The sequence below is a fragment of the Gekko japonicus genome, unplaced genomic scaffold, assembly GCF_001447785.1.
Source record: "Gekko japonicus isolate JY-2015 unplaced genomic scaffold, Gekko_japonicus_V1.1 scaffold1268, whole genome shotgun sequence".
In the NCBI taxonomy this organism is placed as follows: Eukaryota; Metazoa; Chordata; class Lepidosauria; order Squamata; family Gekkonidae; genus Gekko; species Gekko japonicus.
The window spans coordinates 435,024-458,567 of record NW_015174311.1 but is presented as its reverse complement, the minus strand read 5'-3'; the positions used below and the strand labels follow the sequence as shown (position 1 = coordinate 458,567).

At 39.8% G+C, this 23,544-nt stretch overlaps 2 protein-coding genes across 2 annotated transcripts in view; one reads left to right on the top strand and one right to left on the bottom strand.

Moving 5' to 3' along the window:
* Positions 1-20,425, bottom strand: part of SLC25A40 (solute carrier family 25 member 40) — a 27,337-nt gene extending 6,912 nt beyond the window's left edge. The window contains exons 1-9 of the mRNA XM_015424138.1: positions 20,364-20,425; positions 16,158-16,257; positions 13,022-13,081; positions 12,456-12,562; positions 9,622-9,689; positions 8,436-8,560; positions 5,200-5,373; positions 3,028-3,137; positions 1,841-1,922 (exon numbers count right to left, since the gene is read on the bottom strand). Of these exons, the coding sequence (XP_015279624.1) occupies positions 1,841-1,922; positions 3,028-3,137; positions 5,200-5,373; positions 8,436-8,560; positions 9,622-9,689; positions 12,456-12,562; positions 13,022-13,081; positions 16,158-16,251 (820 nt within the window). The 5' untranslated portion in view covers positions 16,252-16,257; positions 20,364-20,425. The remainder of the gene's footprint in view (positions 1-1,840; positions 1,923-3,027; positions 3,138-5,199; positions 5,374-8,435; positions 8,561-9,621; positions 9,690-12,455; positions 12,563-13,021; positions 13,082-16,157; positions 16,258-20,363) is intronic.
* Positions 20,426-20,454: 29 nt separating this feature from the next.
* The window catches only part of DBF4 (DBF4 zinc finger), a 40,912-nt gene continuing 37,822 nt past the window's right edge, over positions 20,455-23,544 (top strand). The window contains exons 1-2 of the mRNA XM_015424137.1: positions 20,455-20,610; positions 20,942-21,037. Of these exons, the coding sequence (XP_015279623.1) occupies positions 20,992-21,037 (46 nt within the window). The 5' untranslated portion in view covers positions 20,455-20,610; positions 20,942-20,991. The remainder of the gene's footprint in view (positions 20,611-20,941; positions 21,038-23,544) is intronic.

Sequence of the window (23,544 nt, the reverse complement as noted above, 5' to 3'; positions counted from 1 at the left end):
AGCAGGGGGTGACGCTGTGGAAGGAACGTTTGGTACCTTAGGTTTCGGTTTCGACCTCTCGGTATTGGAAACAGACTTAGCCTTCAACGTCGACGGTTTCAAAGCCGATGCGTCGGTAGCGGAAGACATAGCGACGGATGAAGTGACCAGCGGGTCAGCCATCGGTTGAAGCGCTTTCTCCAAGAGGAAAACTCTCAAGCATGCCGCTCTGTTCTTCCGAGTTTGGTTTGAAAATTGCGCACAATGTTTACAGGAGTCAGGATTGTGGGTCTCCCCAAGACAGAAAATACAGTACTTATGACTGTCTAGAGGAGCCAATTTGGACCAAAGGGGGAGGAGGGGTGGGGGGGGGGGGGGGGTGGCGGCGGCCCAAAGGCAATTTTACCTCAGACGATGAAAAAAGAAACTCTCCTTTAAAAAAAAAAACGACAAGAAAAAGGAAAATAGAAGAGAAACTGAGAGAAAAAATTGAGAGCTGATCACTAAAAGTGACGAAAAACAACGATCCGGCCAGACCTCTCGAAGACAGGTCAGCTCAGCGCGGCGGTAAGGAAAGAACTGGCAGGATGTCCGTGCCTGCCCTTCTGGGCATGCTCACTAGGGCTCCTGAGCATGCTGAGTTGGGCCAGGCACCGGCAGATCCAGCGCAGGCGCACTAGATCCCATTGGTGTGAAGCACAGAGACCACGAAGAAGATCCTCCATTTTCCTGGGTTGTTCAAATCCCTAGTCAGGAATGTTAAAAAAGCAGTGTTCCCCATAATGAAGATGGAGCCTATGCATGTACAATTTGTTCTCCTTCTACAAGTTTTCTGTCTACTATGAATAGGTCAAGTGAAAAAGGCCTCTCTATGTGAACTCAGAACAATATTTTCGTACAGAAAGATGTTCTCTAAGATGAATTGGATTATTTCCTTTTAGAACTTTGCAGCACCAGCCCTTTGAACTAGAACCAGGGCAATTTCTTCAGAACTGGCTGAAAATGATTTCACCTTCCTGGTCATGTAGGGTTAGATCTTGCCTAAATTCTATGCATGAAAGAGCAATTCTCCACCTTTCTGCACCCAAACCAGCCCAAAATGCCCTCTGAAATGCTGCTGCTGAGGGACAGGGGACCCCCATGAGTAACATGAAATGGAATTGGAGGGCTGCCACAGGATAACAGAACTCCCCCCCCCGATCTTTGATGGGATCTAACCCATAAGAGGTAGACAGCTGGAGGACTGGCAAAGTTTCACCCACACTCACCCTGGGTAAGTGATCACTCAATACACCCCCCCCCCAAAAAAAATCCTTGCTCGTGCCTTTCTCCCACTGCAGAGAGGGAAGGTGTGCCCTTGGGAAGCCACTGCTTATCCTCACCTTCCCATACCAAGGGGAGGTAGTGAGAGGAGGCAAGAAACAGCTGCCCATCCTCCTTGTCCCTGCACCTAGGTGAGGCAAGGTGTGGTGGCATGATGCCTGCCTTCGTTGCACCCCTCGCACCAAGGCAAGGCATCAAGGTGAGGTAGGAAACTGCCACCTGCCACCCTCACCCATTGCCAAGGAGACAAGGCAGAGGGAAGAGGGCTGGGCCAAGCCTGCTGATGGATGGAGGGCAACCTGAACAATTGCTTACAGCTGCCTAATGAATGGGCTGGCCCTGGACAACTGCACTTTGCACTAGCTGCAGCTTCCAAACACTCTTTAAGGCCAGCAACATAGTATACGCTGTAGTCGTTTATCCACAGTGTTACAAAGGTACAGATGATGGTGAGAACTCTTCAGGAGGAGATTTCTTAAATATTGCATTAGATGGCAGATCTGGAAAAAAGATGCTTAGCAAAAGATTAAGATCTTACTGGGTGTTGTTTCAGATTCCCAAATTTCAGTCTGTTTGTGTGTTTTTACTACATCAAATGGTAACGTTAATAAAGCAGCAATCTGGTGGAAGAATTGTACAGTAGTCAGATGCAACATTTCCAGTGTTCCAATGTCAATGCAAGTATAAAATATATACTGTATACATGCTGGTTGACAGTTTTACAGCTGCCCTGTTAGCCATAATCTAGCATACAATTACAAGTATTAATGTCCCATGGAACTGAATGGGACTGCAGTTTGTGGAACAGAAAGCATATTATTGATGCACTGCAAAATTTTACACTTTAAACAGAAAGCCTGAGCCTATTCCTATAAAATTCAGTGCTTAGACAGAATCAAAATAGTATTTACTGCAAAAACTCTGTGTGAAAAGAAAGGGAAACCAGCAAGTTTGCAATATAGCATATACATACTTCTGAACAAACATGCACAGGAGTGAACTATGTAAAGCTCCTTGCTTTGTTTAAAGCACCGAAATGATTAACACAATACAATACCTGTTTCAAAACACTAGGTATAACTGAATTTTATGCAGTTATCATATACAGTTTTTAGCGGCCCAGGCAATACTCCCATGCCTGTGTCATCAAGCCCCCCTGATAATAATGTCTATTAATATACAGACTAAGGCTGACTCATATTGACTTATTTTATTGCCATGTACAACTATAATGTCTTCCTGAAAATAGGTACTGCTGCTCCATTCTTTTTTTTTTTAATGAAAGTAAAATGAGAAGTGGCTAGGCTACAACCCAACAGAGTTAAGCACACCATGGATTCCAACAGGCTTAAACACTTTTACTTGATTGTGGCCTAAGTGCATTAAGTTTCTCACTTAGAATGGCTTTCTGTGTGTGCATTTCTTTGCATGTATGGATCTGTCCCTTCCACTGAAATAACTAGGGGTACCCTGTCTATGCAAAGTGCTGTATGTACATCCGAATATATATAGAGACTTGGATTACAGTGACTGCATCCAATACAAAGAAAGGTATTCATGCTGATATTCCGTTTAAACAAATAGGATCCTTAGGTGCTATTTATTTCAATGGGATCTAGGAACGTCTAATGTTATTTTCAATATATCAGTCTCAGGCTCCTATATTTTCATTTTTTTAGGTAAAAACTTGCATATCATATCTAACATTTTCATCAAGACACTTACAGAACCAGCTGCTGCTCCTGATGAGAAGGTGATCAGGAATGTTGCCTCATGTTTACCTGATCTCTTGCACAATCTTTTTTTGAAGTATTCATAGTTATACCAATAAAGCGCTTTAGGGAAAAAGAGCATAACATGCCAGAAGTCAGAAAACTGCAACAAGAACCTCTTTTTAACAGAAGACAAATTGAAAATGGAAAAAGTACACTAATGATCTAATATCCAACGTCGGTATAAGGTTCAGCAAGCAACTGGATCAAAACCCTAGGTTTCCATAAATCTATTAACCATTTGTCATGGTACAACCTTTGCTCATATCACATTATGGAATAAAATAAAATTGTCCTTTCCCTAATATTACTAATGGCAGTATTTTGTTCATATAACCCCTTCAATCTTGAGTCTGCAACCTATAAATAAAAAGGTTTACAGAAATAATTCTTTGGCCCAAAGAACATGGATAGCATTAAAACAAAACTTGAAAGTCTGTCTGCACCAGGCCTGACAAACTGCAGCATTCAAGAACCTGACTGTCAAATAACTATAATTAAAAAGGGATTTGCAGGATCATGATGCAATTGCTAAATCAACCAAAGTTTACCCTGACTGTGCTTTAGTAATTGTGTTAGAGGATGGTATGGTGTAATTGCAGGATGGTATGGTGAGTTCATTCAACACTGGAGAGGATTCCTTTTAAGTACAACTATGTTTGGATGCTCTGGCTCCTCCTCTTCCTGTCACCTGTCTCTGATGTCATGTGCATGCAACTCAGGAGATCCCTACTGCTTCTTGGTGTTCAAAGGTGGGAAAGCTGAAGACTGCTGCCATAGATCACCCATAATAACAGTAACAGAAGGGGGAGGAATACCCATATTACTGTTGGATAGTTATTTGGAATCTGAAAGTATTTTTTAAAAAATATTTGTATCAGTAGCTATGGGAGTAAATCCCAATCTTTTAGATGCAGTTCATTCACAGCTCTGTTTCCACATGTTTAGTTAGAAGGAAATCTGAGTAAATTAGGGTTTATTTCCAACTATGCACAGCAGCTGAACAACATCAACATTTATCATTATGTTAACTTCACATAAAAAAGGCATAGGATCAGATTGTTGCATATCCACTTGGGCAAAATAAGTGTGTGTTTTAGGATTCTGGAAGGAAAAGGAAAATTAATTGTGTTGCCTCAAGTTACAACTAGTATTTTCTTTCTCTCTTTTGATTTATTATTCTAATCCCAGATCAGCTGTTTGCATACTATTATTTTTAAGGATCTTAAAGATTTAAAAATGTTTTAACTCCAATAAATGTGAGGGCCAACAGACTAATAAAAATTGGCAAACTGATAACTTCTGAAGACTTGTTTGCAATGCAGCTTAAAATAATGAACCCTAAAGTGTTCATACAGTGGCACAGTATTAGCACAGTAGGGAGGTGATGTCTGTTTCCTAGGAAAAAATATGGTTAAAAGAACAATCATATGCTGAGATGGAACATGATAGCAAGCTTCCCCAAAATTGTAATAAAAATGTTTAAATCTGTTTTTAAAAGTTCCACTCAATGCTACTGGCATGGTAGAGAGGAAACAATTCTGCATCACTATTATGTAATTATCATAGGCACCAATGGGATATGTCTCTGCATGGCCATATTTCACAAGTGACAAACAATGCCTTGCATTTATTTATTTTGAAAATATTATGCCACCTCTCCAGAGAGCCTGCTTGAGGCAGCTTACAAAGTAAAACACAACAGCATAAGTCATTAAAAATTAACTATTAAAACCCAGCATTCTAAATCCAGCTAGACCATAAAACCAACATAAAACATGTAGCTGCTTAAAACAAAAAATAAGTCTCATAAAACAGTTCTCAGGCTAGAAGCCATGTACCTGGTCACCACCTGCCTCACCACTGGTGGAAGAACACAGAGAACAGACATGTTTGTGAGAAAGATCTTAACTGGTAGGTTGGACAGTACAGGAGGAGGCAGTCCTTCCAGTACCCTGGGCCCCAAGCTGTTAGGGCCTTCAAATTAAGGATCAGAACTCTGAACTGAATTTTTCTTTAGACTTAACCAATCTGACCATTTTGTAAAAGCATCAAAAGAAAGAAAAAAACCTACAGCAGCTAAAGAATATAACAGGAACTTCTGATGCTGAAAACCAAATCATACCTGAAAATGGAACATCTCTAAGAACAGTGGGACCCCATCCTTTCCAGAGTGAAAGCCAGCCATTTTTGGTAACATTACTACTAATGCAAGCACACAACTGCTTGTAAGTTAACTGGCGAGACTGCATTCTTGTCCTGATCAATTCAACTGGACTGATTACAGTAGCCGAACCCACTATAATTGAGAAAAATAAGAGAAAGTACTTCAAGATGTCTGGTAATAAAGCAGTTTTTCCATGAGTGTTTATGAGAATATATTTTCTTTCTGCATTTCTTTCACACTTTTTTGATGCTTTACCAAGAATGAATAATTACATAATGGAGATAGCTATTGACATAAACACAGCAAATTCAAACTTGTATGGTGAGCAATCAAGATGTTAGATACTGTTTGAAATGTTGGCTTTAAACAACTAAAACTTTAACTTTAATGTTACATATTAAATATAAGCATATGGCTTTTCATCTCTTTAACACTGATTTTATTTAAAAATAGAACTTTCATCTTATACCGTTTCCCACCCACCCAGATTAAAAGTTATTTCAATGTCCCCTTAATCTTAACAAGTCAGAATCCATTTACATTAGTATTAACAAACTGGCCTTTCCTGTTAGTTTTGTTTGAAATATTTGAAAATCTACTATAAAATACAGTACAGAAGAAAAGTGTCCCTTCCTTTTAGCCCTGGCAAAGAGACAGGGAGTGTCCTTTGGACTCCTCCTCTTCCATGTTTTGCGTTCCCCTCCCCTCCTTGTGCACATTCCCTCATCACAGCACTAAATATGGTTAGTGTTACACCTTCAAAGTAACCCCTAACAAAGATTAGTTTTAAATCTGATTAAAACCCTTGCTTCAAATTCTGTCACTACTGTGCAGAGTTGTCTAGCAGAGCTTTTCTTAGTGGCTTATGGTTTTATGAGATCTGGGCTTATGGACCAGGGTATGGCGAACTATGACATGTTTGATACTTTGCAGAATCCACTCTGATTTTGATTCTTTGCCTGGAAATATGTCAAATAAGGGTTTTCAAGGGGTTTTTTTTTGGCAACTGCTCAAATTAAGGTTGCCAACCAGCCAGGATAAAAATGTCCTGTCCCCTTTAATAGATTCTTAATGTGTGGAAATGGGTGGCTGAAGCTTTTCATGGCACAGAGGTAAATAACATCACCTGGTAACCAATTAAGCCTCTATTAAATGGACAGAACTTTTCTTACAGGTTGCTGGGAACCCTAGCTCAAATGCATTTTTCTTCTTGCAACTTAGGGATATGGGCAAGGTTTTTTCTTTTTCTTTTAAACAGCCAAGTGTTCTACAACCATCAGATCCTTGGTGTACCTGGCTAATTCTAGCATCCTGGGAGAGAGTGGATTATTTGATGAGGGGTGTGGTTAAGGGCTCCTTACAGAAGATTGTAAGGTCTCTGGGCCCCTTAAAGATGCTGTTGTAACACCTGTTTTGAACATGTCCTCACTGGACCCTTTGGACTGAGAAATTATAGACCAACTGAATATTCCATTCTTGGGCAAGGAAGCAGAATAGCTTGTGGCTGCAGGACTGGGATCTGCAGACACTGCTTTGTAGTTGTTCTACTTCTATCAGAAAAATGGTTTATGGAAGGTAATATTGGGGAATCATTGCTCCATTCCCTGGGAACTAACTTGTGAAGGGCAGCAAGGTTTCATTTTATCCTCTAAGCTGTTTAAAAGTTACATGAGGTCTTTTGAAGATGTGCAGTTTGGTGATATACAAATTATTTCTTTACTCTGCAAACCCCAATGAGACAATGGATTTTTTTGAAGGTTGCAGTCTAACAAACAAGCTCAAACTTAGTTGCTGATGGGGGCAGGTCAGTTGATCTAGGAATTAGCATGAGGCCTCAGTCTGTTCTGAATGGGGTTGCACTTCTACCGAAGGAACAACTTTGCAGGCTCTACTGGACCAGTTTTGTAGTTTGAGAGTCAAGCAACATATATTAACAGTCTCATTTGTTTAAACCTGAATTTGCTCCAATCTTGTATAACAAAAAGATGGGACCCAATTTAAAGAACCATCTTCATCTGTATGCACATTTCCCACAGTCTACCACCCTGTAGATCTTGCCCTAAACAGTTTTCTCCCAGCTGGGTTCACTTCCAATATTAAGGACTGACTGGATGGGGGGAGGAGGCATATAGGTCTGCAGAAAGAGAAAGCAGGAAGGGGGTTCAGCTCCCCTCATCTGTACATCCCTTTTTCTCTTAAAACTGTTTCAACTCCCCACTTGATACATGACTGGGGTAGATCAGATTTATACAAACGGGTTTGCTGCCATCATACTGTTTGAGACAGACAGTAGCTGTGGCTCAATGAATGTTCTGTTCAATCCCTGGTACCTTCAGTTAAAGGATCTCAGATTACAGGTATCTGGAAAGGTCATGGAGAGCATATAAAATAGATGACCCAATGTTCATCGTATGTTCAACTGTGCCTTTTTCTAGACAACAGATACAGGTACTACAAAAGATGCCTTGGTAACCTGTGTTGGACTACTGCAATATACTGTACATAAGACACTGTTTGGGGGAGGTTAAGAAGCTACAGCTGGCCCAGAATGCTGCAGTAAAGTTGCTAACTGGACTTCTTTCTATTTTTATGTCACTGGTGAAAGCCTATAGGGTTTTCTTCTTGGACTGCATATACTAGTTAACCGTTGCTTTAAAAAATGCTCAGAAGTAACTGTGAAGCTATGTTGCTCTTTTATTTTGTTATTGAAAATAATGATATTGCTGTTGGTTACAATTAATTGTAAGCAATGGTCACATTTTTGGCTGAGGAGTGGGATATAATTGCAGACAATAAATAAAAATATAAGGGCAACTATACTTAACCATGGTACAGACATAGCTTTAACAATGGTTAGTGCTGAAAAGGAAGGGAGGAGAAATTTGAGGAAGGAGTGTGCAAAGGGCACTCCTGATCATTTAATCTTTGTTATATGTCTGCCCTTGGCAAAAATCCGGTTTGTTTAATTCTAAGGAGTATAAACCATTTGACATTTCTTTTATGTCTACATACAAACACTACAGTCACATAACAGAAGAGTAACAGTGCAACTTGAAAGTCATAATGGTTAGTTTCTTGTACAATTCTTGTGACAACTGATGCGACCACCCAACTCCTTTTTAATCCATATTAAATACAGTTCAACAGAAAAGATGTTGTATAGGAAACTAGATACTAGAGATCATTTGACTCACATCTGGCTATGCCACCTGTAATAAGTGGAATGTAGTCATTATCTTCTCCTAGTTTAGAAATGAAGGCATCACGTAGTTGATCATAGCAGGTAAAATAAATTACTGTTGTTGGAACTGACACTGCTCTAAAATAAATATAAATATTTAGTGAGACCTGTCAATCATTTGAAATCTTTTGGTCACTTAACTGTCTTCCCTCTAACCAATCAGTTAACTAATTAAAATATGATCATGCCTCTAAACTATTTTAAATGACTTTTTTGTGAAACATGTCCACAGCTGATATTCTTTCAAGAAGAGATGTTTGTATATCACTACAGAGTTGCACATTCTGCTGCAGATATGTTGCATTCTTCCAATATTCAAGAGGACAATATTATATATCTCTAGTAAATACTACGATTACAGTACTGAATATTACATAGAATAGGTTCCATGTACACCATAGGCACTTTCTGGATAGTACCAGTGATAATTACTACACCCAAATTCATCCCTCCAACCCACCTTCCCCTGACCATTTTCTTAATATTTACAACTTTTTACAAGTTCTTTAAATGCTGAGTATTGTGAACTATCTGGGCACAAGTACTAATTTACCTTTGTAAGACAATACCAGCAACTCTGTCTCTTCCTTGGGTTTGATGCCCTACAACTCAGTATCAATCATAGCTGGAACTGGAAAAGTTTTTATCAGCTCTGCAAAGGGAGGGGGGACAAGGTGGGAACTTTCAGGAGAACCTGTCATGAAGGGATATGATTCCTCCCTTCCCCCTTCCACTCATTGAGGGTCCCCTACTATAACACAGATACTCCTCCTGCCAAGAAATACAGGTGTTATAATTGAAGAAATATTCTCTTTCACATGGAATAGAATACAGCTTCTGAGCCTGCTGCAATACATGTGGCCATATTAAATAATATTTACTTCATAATTTATTCAAATATAGATGTTATCAATTGGTTGAAAGACATATGATTAACAACGTTTTTAAATTTAATTTTAACTACACTCATTATACTATTTACTTCTTACTTTTCAATATATACACGTCTGCTTCTACCAGGGATGAGGGAGGTGAAGAGAGTATTTTTTCTCTATGGATTTCTGTTTGTTGTCAGTATTGTTGCTGCCAATACAATAGCAGAGATATACTATCCAAGACAACAAGAAAACGTGACTTACAGTGAAGGAGGCAGTCCACTCCACAGTGTTTTCACACCTTCTCTTTTAACAATTTTCACAAAAGCATCCTAAAAGATCCAAGTACAGAAATAAAAGGCTATAAATTTCTATCAACCTTGTCTGTTATTCCAGTGGCTGGAAAATGAAAAAAGCTGCAAAAATATCACTGTTCAAAAATTGCAATCCTAAACATATACCCATCTAAGTCCACTGACTCCTATAGACCTAAAAGGGTATAACTCTGTTTATGACTGTGCAGCAAGGCTCTAATCACTGCCAGTAATGTGAACAGTTATAGCTGTATTATAATTAGGCTTCCTTATCCTTAAAACTGGCATGTGTCCATATTTTGGGAGAAGAGTTTGTTTCTAACATCAGGACTCAGGAAAAGTTTGATAGATGACAAATATTATAATAGGAAGAAAATATTTATTTATTTTAAATATCTGAAAGCCTGCCTTCCCCCTAAGCATCTCTGCAGTTATACAGCTGATGTAACGACTTAACTAAATGTTGCCAAAAACATGGAGTTCTGGCAGTCCAACTGTACCTTTGTCTCGCTCTTTCTTCAACATTTAACACAATGCTTGTAGCAATATTATTTCACTATACTCTCATGGACAATTGCCAGTGTGAGGCAGGGCAGGGAAATGAACAATGAAGTAATGGCATGTCATATAATGTATTTACCTAGACATTCTGAGGAAGAGGAGACAGAGAAAGGAGGCAGTTCTATGCCTCCCATAAAGTCTACCAGAATCCCAATCTAAAGAACCTTGCTTGTGAGCCAGTTTGGTGTAGTGGTTAAGTGCGTGGACTCGGAGAACCGGGTTTGATTCCTCACTCCTCCACTTGCAGCTGCTGGATGACCTTGGGCAAGCCATAGTTCTGTCAGAGCTGTTCTCTCAAGGACAGTTCTCTCAGAGCTCTCTCAGCCCTGCCTACCTCCCAGGGTGTCTGTTGTGGGAAGGGGAAGGGAAAGGAGTTTGTAAGCCGCTCTGAGACTCCGAGTGAAGGGTAGGGTATAAATCCAATCTCTTCTTCTTCTTACCAAGAGGTGGTCAGCAGTCATAGACATCTTTGTTTCAAATGAACATAGGACAATCTACCTGGTTTATTGTAACTATATTGCCTTACAACACAGTGGTCTTGGATTGGGACATAATGCTGCCTTTTTGCTGCTTTATGCTGCTAGCACATATACATAGAGAGCACAGGAGCTATGCCTTCTGGCTCTCTTTGCACACAAACTGAAAAGAGCAGCAGCAGGAAAGCAAGAACAGGTCACTCAGCAATGAAGAGGATTCCTTTACTAGCACTGGCAAATTCAAAGACTCTGGCACCTCCTCTTCCTATCACATGACTTTGGTTTCTTGTGACTGCTTGCTGTGTGCTTGCAGCTCACTGGTTCCCATGCTGTCTCCTGGGATTAAAGGTGAGTTCTAGGTCTGAAAAAGGTTGAAAACAGCTGTATTGGCAGAATGATTCAGAAAGACCAGAGCAAGCCTGGTCTCGATACATACAACTAAATTTTACAGCCACTGCTTAACTATCATAGGAAACTTTGAGGGCACAGAAAGCAGTAACTTACAGGTATTCTAAGCAGCTACATCCTTCTAAGGATTGTAGTTTAAGAAAATTCCAGCAGGACTCTTGCAACTATGTCAGCAATAAAACCTAATTCTTTTATATCAATAATATTTTAGCTTGATTTCTTACTGTCATAGCTATTCCTTTATTCTGGTCTAATCAACTTTTTAAATCGGTTCAGTTTATTAGTCAACCAAAAATGCTTCAGACACTTAATAACAAGACATTATAAGCTAAGACTAAATGCAGTATAAACAATAAACATAACACAGGTCACCAGTTTGGCAACCATATAGGCTGATACATTTCATCCTATATTTCTGGGCTTATATGGCTAGCTTTCCACTTTAAATAAAACAGAAATTCACTCAGTATCAGAAACAGTATTTACTTTTGAACAATGTAATAAGCAAAACAGATCTGCAGTTTTGGCCACCAATATGTACAAAAGTAGCTCCATATATGTGGGCATGGTTTGAAAAGCTTGTGGTTTGTAGGATGGTGAATGCCCTATGATAAAAGTGCTTTTAACTAAGTCAGCCCCATGAAAACACTCTCAAATTTACTTTTTGCTCCCTTTGCGCTTTTTTGATCTAACAAACTCAGTCCCCAAACTGATCTAGGACGGAAGCTTACATAGGGACACCTTCAACATACGGGGGAGTCAAGACCACCTCTTTCAACTCGGATGAAATTTAGAATAGTGTATACTGATCTCATAGCTTTTACTTTAATAGCTGTAAGTAGCAGTTCTCTTACAAATTTATTTCAAAGGGAGATCAGAAAGAGAGACTGCTGAATTGCAATTGATAATGAAGCTCAAGACAATGCATCCACTGGGATTGAATCAAGACCTATTACCCCTCTGCATCTCACCTAAATCTAACCATGCCTCCTATTGTTATTCACCTACTATTGTCATTTGCCTGCTAATGTCATTGGGCATCTGAAATCACTATACGTTCCAATAAATAGGACAGATGGACCATTCTAGCTGTATCTGAAGATTTTATTTGAAGTAGCTTTCTGACTTTCAAACTTTTTATTTTTTGGGAAACAGAAGTATCTCAAAATCTAGGCAAGGTTTTACCACAGTAATGATTATGGTAAGTATTTAACATTTGTGTATTCATTTCCTTTTCTGAATACAAAACACCTTGGATATATAGAATTAATTTTCTAACAAATACTAATTTATATTAGAAAACTAGTATTTGTGGGATTGTGCATATATTTCACCTTACCCTCATGCCATTAAACCGTCCAGATGCCTTGTGACCAGTTTTACTGCTTCCATTTTCATAGACACAAACATGATCTGTAAGGCCATCAGAATCCAGAAAAGATTTTCCTGGTAAAAAAATGAAGGCAATAAACAAGCAGACTTATACACAGACTTAACACAGGGAAGGTGACAAAAAATGACTTTAAGCATATTTGTATGTGTAGGAAGTATGTGTATGGAAAAGTCATCTTAAGGTTTAAGCCTGTGTATTATATTTCTCACTTAGTTAATACACTGCTATTCTGACTTCCCTGTGTGATGTGGTTATATGTCAGAGGAACTTCATGTATATTGTCCAAGAAGGAAATGCTGACGAACAAATATGATTTCCCATTTAATTCTTCCACTTTACTCCTATATTAAGCATGTTTTCACCTTGTAGCATCAGAATTATTATTAACTCTGGATTAAATTGAACATTCATACTCTGACCCTTGCATATATGTAATCAACATGCCACACTTTCCCTCGCACACTCACAACACATTACCAAAGTATAAAACAAGGCAGTCACTACAGATGTACCTTTAAGGGATGGATTGCTCTGGACTTGTAGTCGGACTTTGACAACATCTAGAGGTGTCACTAGGGCAAAAAAAACCCAAAACACAATGTCATATATATATTTTAAATGAAGAATTTTCTTTGTCTTCATACATTTATGTGTGGCTCACAAATTAAAAATATAACTAAATGAATGAGTTAGAATAAATACAATATCAGCATTACTATAAACAAACTCCAGATTACATGGCTGAAGAAATTCTTGCCAGATTAGTAACAGTTTATTCAGGAATCAGGACACAAATATGATGAACTAGATATATACTTTGTGCTCTTATCTACTGATTTTAAAGTTCTCCTTATGAGCACTTGAAATGGAAGGGTTGCAGTCCTAAGAACACTTTCCTGGGAGTAAGCCCCAATGAAAAATAATGGGACTACTTCTCAGTAGACTTGCTTTGGATAAAACCTGTCTCATCTGGCTCAAATGATTTTATCATAATTCCCAATATATAAAGAAATGATTGTCTTCTCAAAGAGAGGTGTACCACAAAACAAAGAGTAAGAAACAGACCCTTTAGAAAATTTATGTAAGTTCAATAATAATTTATTATACCTAATTCAATACAGGTATTATTTGAAGTTAGCCCTGCGCACTCTTCCAATCTTGTTGGATCTTGTTGGTGGAGAAGCTAACTCTCTACATGATCCATAGCGAGATCATTGAGGACTGGAAGGTAGCTAATGTCACTCCCATCTTTAAAAAGGGTTCCAGAGGAGATCCGGGAAATTACAGGCCAGTCAGTCTGACTTCGATACTGGGTAAGTTGGTGGAAACTATTATTAAGAAAAGAATTAATAGGCACATAGATGAACAAAAACTATTGAGGAAGACTCAGCATGGGTTCTGTAAGGGAAGATCTTGTCTCAGTGTTCTTTGAGGGAGTGAACAAACATGTGGACAAGGGGGACCCAATAGGTGTTGTTTACCTTGACTTCCAGAAAGCTTCTGATAAAGTTCCACATCAAAGGCTCCTAAGTAAGCTCAATAGTCACGGGATAAAAGGACAAGTCCTTTTGTGGATCAAAAACTTGCTGATTAATATGAAACAGAGAGTGAGTATAAATGGGTAATTTTCTCACTGGAGGGTAGTAAGCAGTGGGGTACTGCAGGGATCAGTACTTGGTCCGATGCTTTTTAACTTGTTTATTAATGATTTGGAGTTGGGAGTAAGCAGTGAAGTGGCTAAATTTACAGATGACACGAAGTTGTGTCACAGGGAGGATTGCAAGGCACTCCAAAGGGATCTGTCGAGGATGGGCGAGTGGGCGTCAACGTGGCAAATGGGGTTCAATGTGGCCAAGTGCAAAGTGATGCACATTGGAGCAAAAAATCCTAACTATAAATACACGTTGATGGGATCGGAACTGGCAGAGACAGACCAAGAGAGGGATCTTGGAGTCCTAGTAGATAATTCAATGAAAATGTCAAGACAGTGTGTGACTGCAATAAAAAAGGCCAACGCTATGCTGGGGATTACTAGAAAGGGAACTGAAAACAAATCAGCCAGTATCATAATGCCCCTGTATAAATCGATGATACGTCCTAATTTGCAGTACTGTGTACAGTTCTGGTCACACCTCAAAAAGGATATTATAGCATTGGAAAAAGTGCAGAAAAGGGCAACTAGAATGATCAAAGGGTTAGAACACTTTCCCTATGAAGAAAGGTTAAAGCGCTTGGGGCTCTTTAGCTTGGAGAAACAACGGCTGAGGGGTGACATGATCGAGGTTTATAAGATTATGCATGGGATAGAGCAGGTCGAGAAAGAAGTACTTTTCTCCCTTTCTCACCATACAAGAACTCGTGGGCACTCCATGAAATTGCTGAGCGGTTGGGTTAGAACAGATAAAAGGAAGTACTTCTTCACCCAAAGAGTGATTAACACATGGAATTCACTGCCACAGGAGGTGGTGGCAGCTACAAGCATGGACAGCTTCAAGAGGGAACTGGATAAACATATGGAGAAGAGATCCATCAGTGGCTATTAGCCACAAGGTATAGATAGGAGCTCACAGGCTGGGGCAGGTGATGCACTGTATTCTTGGTGCTTGGGGGGGGGGACAGTGGGAGGGCTTCTAGTGTCCTGGCCTCACTGATGGACCTCCTGATGGCACCTGGTATTTTTGGCTACTGTGTGACAGAGTGTTGGACTAGATGGGCCACAGGCCTGATCCAACATTGGCTTCTCTTACGTTCTTATGTTCATTGTATCTAATTCTGAACCTGGATCCTGGAGTGTGGATCAATGCACCAGTACAGTTTTAAACCACCCCCACCCCTGACGGAGGAGCCAATGTAAATGAAAAGGGATCTTGTGACATTGCATTGCAAGGTTTTGATCACCGTTCTTTAGGATTTCATAACAACCACAAAAAACACTGTTAGGGTCATGAGGTGAGGATGAAGGTACCTGCTGGTGGCAGTGGAATGGGGATGCTCAAGAGGAAGGAGAAGGGCAGAGACAGAGGGCAAACAAGCAGTGATGGTTAGGGGGGAATGCTGGTATCACAGGGGAAAGTGAAGGGAAGAAGCTGGGCAGGCAAGCAAGAAGGCAGCAGTGGCAGCACTGCTTCTTTCTCTTTTCTCAGTTTTTTTTAAGTTGGCAATTGAATATTGTTATATTCATATAACATTACAACAATATGCGTAACAGATTATCTGAATTCCTAGGTTTCATTTTTTAAAAGCCTATGACTCTGGCCCCTTTCATTGTGGAGATATGCCTTTCCCTTATTATCTCCATAACAAAAGAACTAGAGACTTTTCAGAGAACCTGTTATACATACTATTATATCATTGTATTGATACAATAATAGAGCTGCTTATTTAAAAAAGCCCCTTCCCCCCCATAGCAATTGTGGGGAAATAGCTGCTGTGGGCAGGGCTGTGAAATTCTGAATTTTACTGCCCAAATGGCAGCAACCCAGGCTTTGCTACAATCTTTCCCAAAACTTCAGCACAAAGAAAATTTGCGAAAGATCAGAGACAAGCCAGGGAAACCTCAGGAAGTGCACGTATCCATACGATGCTATGGGGAAGGCGGGACAAAACCTTGTGGAAATAGCCAAAGTGGCTTAAAATATTTATACTTACCCAAAAGACATGTCATAACAGCACCACAACAAGAAGAAATTGCTTGCTGAAAAGTTGTGACTTTGTATAATCCATTTTCTTTGGAATCCATCATTTACTCCTTGAAAAACATAAACCATTTAAAAACAAGTAAAATAGCACATTGCAGTTATTTTTAAAAGTTAGATCAAAAACTATAACATGTAGCATTATTCACAAGCAACTAAGAATGCAAGTATTTGATCAAATTCTGAAAACTAAGTATAGAAGTGTTTAAACTGCACAGAACTAACAACAGACAGTTGGTGTAGCCACTTTAGTCCATTGCCATTAATCAGTGCCTGTTTTATTTTTAATATTCAGAACTGAATAGCATTATATCGTTATAACATTATTACAGCTTTCATTTGAAGAAGTTAAGGAATTAACCCCTTTTATTTAAGAGATATTTTCCTTGTATCTCCACAATGAAAAGGACTAGAGACTTACTTCGTTTTAAAATGAAAGCTGGGAATTCAAAGAACCTGATACACAGATTAGTATAATGATATAACAATATTCAGTTGCTGTCCTGACCTGGAGAACCCAGGCGAGCCTGATCTATTGTAAGATGTAGAGCATTTTGTGTTTTTCAGGACAGGAAACCATGCCCTATTTATTTTTAAACTCTCTTCTTTCCTGTTGAAATTGTGTTTATATTTATGAATTTCAATGGCTTCCCTGTGTAATCTGACATGTTAATTGGATGTGTTGTCCAGCCTTTCAGTGTCTTGGAATAAAATACTGTGTCCTGTTTGAGTTAGGCTATGTTCAGCCACTTCTGATTTTTCAGGTTGGCCCGGTCTGCAATGTCGTTCATGTTCTTTTATCTTGTCTGAATACTACTGTGTGTGGTCCCCATACATTCAGACAAGAATAAGCCATTGAAGAGTAGGTACCCACCGGTAAGCTAAAGAAAAACACTGAGACATTAATAATGCCAAAATACAATCTAAGCAACATTCTTGAAAAGTCTAAAGACCATCTAAAGAATAGATTTTTCTTTCTTTTTTTGTATAAATTTTTTTATTTTAGTTTAACAAATCGGACATTCCATCTGTATACATTACATATATTTTAGCGTCATTAAACTTCTAACAATTCTTCTAACCATTTATACACCTTTAGCCATCTCTTCATATGTACCTTCTCATTTTTATTTTGTAATGTCAAACTCAAATTATCCATTTTTGCTAGTTCTAATATCTTCAGCGTTAGTTCTTCTCTAGAGGGTATTGTCTCAGATTTCCAATTTTTAGCCAATAGTAGTCGAGCAGCTGTTATTATATAAACTAATGAATATGATTCTTGCACATTATAGCCATCTGGAATTATATTTAACAAATATATTTCTGGTTTTAATGCTAGATTCTTTTCTAGAATGTCTTGAATTATCTTGCGCACAATTTTCAAATAGCCTTGTATTTTACTGCATTTCCACCACATATGATAAAAGGTCCCTATATTCGTTTTACATTTCCAGCATAAGTTGGAGTATCCAACATAACATTTGGCTAATTTATCCGGGGACCAGTACCATCTGTGGAACATTTTATATATATTTTCCTTGTATGCAATGGCTTTCATATATTTACTGGTTTTCCAAATTTTTGACCATTGCTCCCATTCTATCTTCTTGCCTATTTCTTTCATCCACGTAAACATCACCGTTTTAATTATTTCATCTTGTTCATAATCATCCAGCAAGAATATATACAACTTCTGTATCAATTTGTCGTTCGAGGACAACCAGATTTTATCCAATTCATTATTTTGATCTTCAAATCCCCTTAGCATATCTTTTTTGTATCTGTCTCTTAACATTATCTGCTCCCACCATACTAAGCTATTTTCTTGTTGTAGTTTATCTTCTGTTTTTAATTTATTATTTCTACTTAACAAAGTTTGATAACTTTCTTTCTTACTCATTGTTATTAATGACGGGTTAATAAAAGCTTCTAGGGGGGAGACCCATTTTGGGGTCTTTCTATAAAATATTTTTTTATGTTACTCCATATGATATTCAGTGCTCCTCTTAACACATGTCTTCCAAAATTGGAATAAATTTTATCTTTTTCATACCATATATAAGCGTGCCACCCCATATACAAATCATGCCCTTCTAATGCAAGAGTTCTTGTATTTTCCAAGGTTACCCATTCTTTTATCCAAACTAGGGCGGCCGCTTGATAATATATATACCAATTAGGAACACTCATTCCCCCTCTTTCCTTTCTATCCTGCATCACTTTCCACTTTATTCTAGGTCTCTTATATTGCCATAAAGAATAGATTTTCATTACTAAGTAAGTTCAATTGAACAGGAACCAGAACTATGGGCTGAAACTAGAGATATCATCAAGGAACAAGGCGCAGACTATTCTTGTGATCAAAAGAAATGAAAAGCCTCAATAGATGGTTAACAAGACGCTTAAAATTCCTAAAGATAGACAAGAAGCAAAAGGTGATAGTAATAAAATCAGAAGTCTAAATGCAATGTTCCAGCGACTGGCACATAAAGATAACTATTGTAGATAAATAGAAGAGAACAACAAAAAAGGAAACAGATCTGTTCCACAAAATCCAAGAAATCAAGGCAAAATATAAAGCACAGTTAGGCATGCTGAAAACTCAATGTGGAAATACATTAACAGAAAAGGACAAAATAAAGAAAAGATAGGAACAATACTTTGAAAAACTATACAGAAGAAATGAAAGGATGACAGATTCCATCAAAGAAGACTATTTTGAAGAAGAACCTACAGTTTTATAATGTAAAATGACAGCTGCACTCAAAGCCATTGGGAGAAACAAATCACCAGAAATAGGTTATCAATAGAGTTATTTAGAGCCACAGAAACAGAGTTCATCAAAACCTTAACAAGAATATGCCAACAAATATGGAGAATAAAACAATAGCCTACAGACTGAAAATGCTCAATCTACATTCCAATTCTGAAAAAAGGAGATGTCAAAGACTGTAGCAACTACTGGACCATCACATTAATTTTTCATGAGTAAAGTGATTCTCAAAATCTTACAACAAAACCTGATACCATATATGGAACAAGAAATATCAGATTTTCAAACTGGATTCAGAAAAGGAAGAGGCACTATCGTATTGCAAATTTACAGTGGCTACTGGAGCATACAAGAGAATTTCACAAGTCAATCATCTTGTGTTTCATAGATTACAGCAAAGCTTTTGACTGTGTGGATCATGAAAAGCTATGGTTGGTTTTAAAAGAAACATGTGCGCCACAACATCTGATTGTTTTGATGCACAACCTATACTTTGAAGAAGCTACTGTTAAGAGAACAGAATATGGAGAAACAGAATGGCAAAGGTTTTAAGACAAGGATGTACTTTATCTCCTGTCTTTTCAATCTACACGCAGAAGCTATCACGAGGGAAGCTGGATTAGATTTTGATGAAGATGGCGAGAACATTGGGAGAAGGAACTTTCAGTTTGAGGTATGCAGATGATATCACATTACTGGCAGAATATAGGGAAGACTTGAAACAACTCTGATGAAAGGTAAAGCCAAAGCAGGATTACAACTGAACATCAAGAAGACAAAAGTAAAGACTACAGAGGAATCACACAACTATAAGGTTGATGATGAAGAAATTGAAACTGTTAAATTGTTTTCTATTCCTTGGCTCCATGATCAACCAAAAGGGAGTCTGCAACCAAGAAATCAGAAGGAGAGACTGGGAAGGGCAGTCATGAAGGAGCTAGATAAGATCCTTAAGTGTAAGAATGTATCACTGCTGACCAAGATCAAGATATTATTAATCTTATTAAACGGCCGTGACACTACAGGTTGCCTTGATTAACACTGTGTAAGCCGCCTTCAGCCTCAGCCTTTTATAAATGAAGCAAATAAATGTGGAAAGTGCGCGGGGGGTGTGTGTGTGTGTGCGCGCTACTAACCAGACCCGTCCCCTCTCCCAAGCAGCAGAGCAGGCGCATCTCCTGCCGTACCTAGTAAAGCAGTTTCCTCCCTCCATAAAGCAGACCACACTCAACGCTCAGGGACGCCCATTCTCTTCCTCCGGCATTTCCTACAGCGCCTCGCTTCCATAAGGCCGCTTAACCGCCTCCCCCCCCACCCCCATGGAGAGCCTGAAGGCTCCCTCTTCCCACCCCCCCCCCCCCCCCCCCCCTGCAGCCCGACGCTTACCCGACCGAGGGGCTGATGCCGAGTCCTCCCCGGCAGGTCCCTTCGAGGCGAGTGGGGCCGCGGGCTGAGGCTCCTCCTCGGTGGGTGGCGCCGCCGCTCAATCCGAGCAAGAAGGCAAGGCCAGCCCCAGGAGCTTCTGGTAGGCCGGGCTGGCCAAAGGCGGGAAAAAGCGAGCAACTATGGCCGGGAGACGAAGGTACTGAGCGCGAGTGGCCGCGCCGGGCTCCATGGATCCCGTTATGGTGAGGTAAGGAGATGGCGGAGGAAGAGGGCAACGGTCGGCTCACGCGGCGGGAACGCACAGTTCAAACGTCAACCGTCCCTCCGCGGGCGGCGGGTACGGAAAGGGGCCGCGGGGGGAAAGCGGCGCTGGACACCAGGCGCTGCCCCCGGAGGCGGAGGACGCGGGGTGGGGGTGGGGGGGAAGCTAAGGTGAGTGGAAATGAGGAGGGGAGGACTAGGCTGGAGGGGCACAAGGGAGGAACAGGAGGCGACCGTCTCGGGATCTTTAGCTGACTCCACCTCTTCCACCAAAGCGTTTTTTAAAAGTCCGTTTCTGTGAACTGTTTCCCTTGCAGGCAGTAACCGTCACAGGGAGTGGGAAGAGAAAATGTAACTTCCCAGGAAAATGAAACCAAGCGGTTTGAAAAGCAGCAGCAAAGGACAGTTTCCCTGTAAGTGTCTCGATGTTCCTTTCTCATGGTAATAGGCATCGTTTTCCTTAGGAGCCTGGGGAGCTCCCCTTTTGCATTTTAGTCGGAGCACGTGTTCAGTTTTTAATTGTTTCACGTTTCTGATAATTCATCAGTGAATGTAAATGCTGTGCTCTAGAAGCTGTTGTGGTGTGCTTTGTGAAAATCGTGCCAGAAAAGAGCTAGTCTGTTTTCATTCTCAAAGGTAGGGTTGTTTTTGTTCAAAAGTAAATAAGCAGATAATTGTATAAAGGAGATCAGATCTCAGTGTTACACAGCTTGTTCTGCATAGACATACTATGTGTTGATAGAATATAAATATAGCCACGCAGAGCAGCTGCTTGCAATTAAGACTTTAAAATGTAGCTGCTGAAGGAACTTTGTGAAGGAGGAGTTGCTTTCTTGGAAATTAAAACTACTTTTCCCTTCTCAGTATTATTGTTAACTTGTATATCTTGTTGCCACTTCCTTAGGCTAGATTTCCATTTAGTCAAACAGATCATATGGAGGAGGAGTGGAGAATCGATCCCAGTTCTCCAGATCAGAATCCACAACTCTTAAGCACTATACCATGCTGACTCTTAAAATTGTTTATTCTGTGGTAATCTACTGAATTTGCTTCATGTTTGTATGTCTTGGGAGCAGCCATATATTTAGGTATTGAAGACAATAAAGGCTGCAGTGGTTGGAATCCTAGGATCTGAGAGGCTTGGGCCTGAATCTCCAGTCTGCCATGGAAACTTGCTGGACAACCTTTAGCCTTTTAGCCTTGCCTACCTCACAAAGGTGTTCTGAGGATAAAAGAGACAAGGGAAGAACCATGTTGTGAGCTGCTTTGGGTCCCCAATGGGGAGAAAAGCAAAGTATTTATATCTAATAAATGAAAACAAAAAATTCAGACATCACATTCAGCTACGTGCATGAACCCAAATTGTTGCTGGTTTAATGTGTGTCCCTTGCCCCAATCCATTCTGTGCAAAGAATAGCAGTTATAAAGTTACTCTGACTGCCTGTATCATACAAGTGCAGATGTGTGGGCTAACTTGAGTTAGCTTTGTGCTCTACTGGGTTTAGAACTCTGGCTTGGGGGGGGGAGTAATTGTGGTTAATTTGTGCACCTGTGTTCATATATCACAGGAAACTGGAGTTAGTTTTTACTGTAATTCTTGAGTGAGGGGAGCTAATGACAAGTAACATATAACCATGGATCATGAATTTTTACTAATTTGACTGCTAGTAAGCACTTATACAACACATGAGTGGCATATCCACAGGATAAAAAGAAAGAACCAGCTCCATTACAGTTTACAGAAATTCTCTAAAACCAGGCTAGTCTGGTCTATTTTATTATAATCCTCTGTAATAACAACCTTGCATTCAGTCTCTGGAACTTCGAAATGTGGTGGGACTGGCACCTAATCGTATACCTCACCACATTCTCTCCCCCCCCCCCCCCCGTGCATGCAGAGTGTAATGTGTAAACCAATAGATACTATGTATATATGAACATGGAACTTGCATATTTCTGTGGTTCCAACTGAGGTTCTCATTATTTAAGCATTGCATAAGACACATAAGATAGCAGGCATGCAAGCCTGAGACCTGCTGATGTTCTTACACATGTGTATAAGAAGATAAGCAGAGCCTCAATAAATCCAGTTGGTTTTTTTCCTAAAAATGTGGCTTTGCTTTTCTCAACAGAATGTATTTACTTTGGTTAGCATACATAGGGGAATTTCAGACAGCCCATATATTTCGGTACAGGAACGGTTCCCTAACGGTTTCTGCTCTGACATTTCAGACAGAACCGTTTTAGTAACGGTTCCCTACCAAAAATCTTCACTTTCAGACAGAAACGTTTCTGTCCCATTCAGGAAACGTGGCTGAAGCGTTTTACCTGTAAACTGCTTTCAAGCGGTCTTCAATTTCTTGTACCGTTTCTGAAGTGCGATTTCCCGCCCTTTTTCACCCACGTGGGCGATCTCCGTCTTTTAAAAAAAACGTTCGTTTTAGAGCACTATATCGCTATAACGCAACAGCAAAACAGCACTATAGCAACCCCATTTGGAATGCCTGGACTCCACTGGGATACATGAGATGGCTACATCTGCCACCTGGAAACAAGTACCCCATTGGATACAGGCTTCAAGCGGGAGATCAGGGCATCACTGATTGGTGAGACCGATGTTGCTAACCCAGCCTGAAGTGCACCCATCCATGCCAAGAGGCGATTGGCTGGGAAGTGACTGACACAGAGCTGGGTCAGGTATAAAGGGCAGGGAGGCAAGCCCCTTATCTTTGTGAGTTGAAGTTGGTGAGTGGTAGGCTTATGTGGTTACAGTGGTTTTGTGTGACTGTGTGAGAGGTTACTGATCTATTAGTCATGGTCTCCATAACCAATGCTCCCTCTAAGCTGTGGAATCTTGTGAGCAAAAATCCTACTTTGTGAGCTGCAGGCATTAAAGCTGTGAGTGAGCGATTTGGCTGCT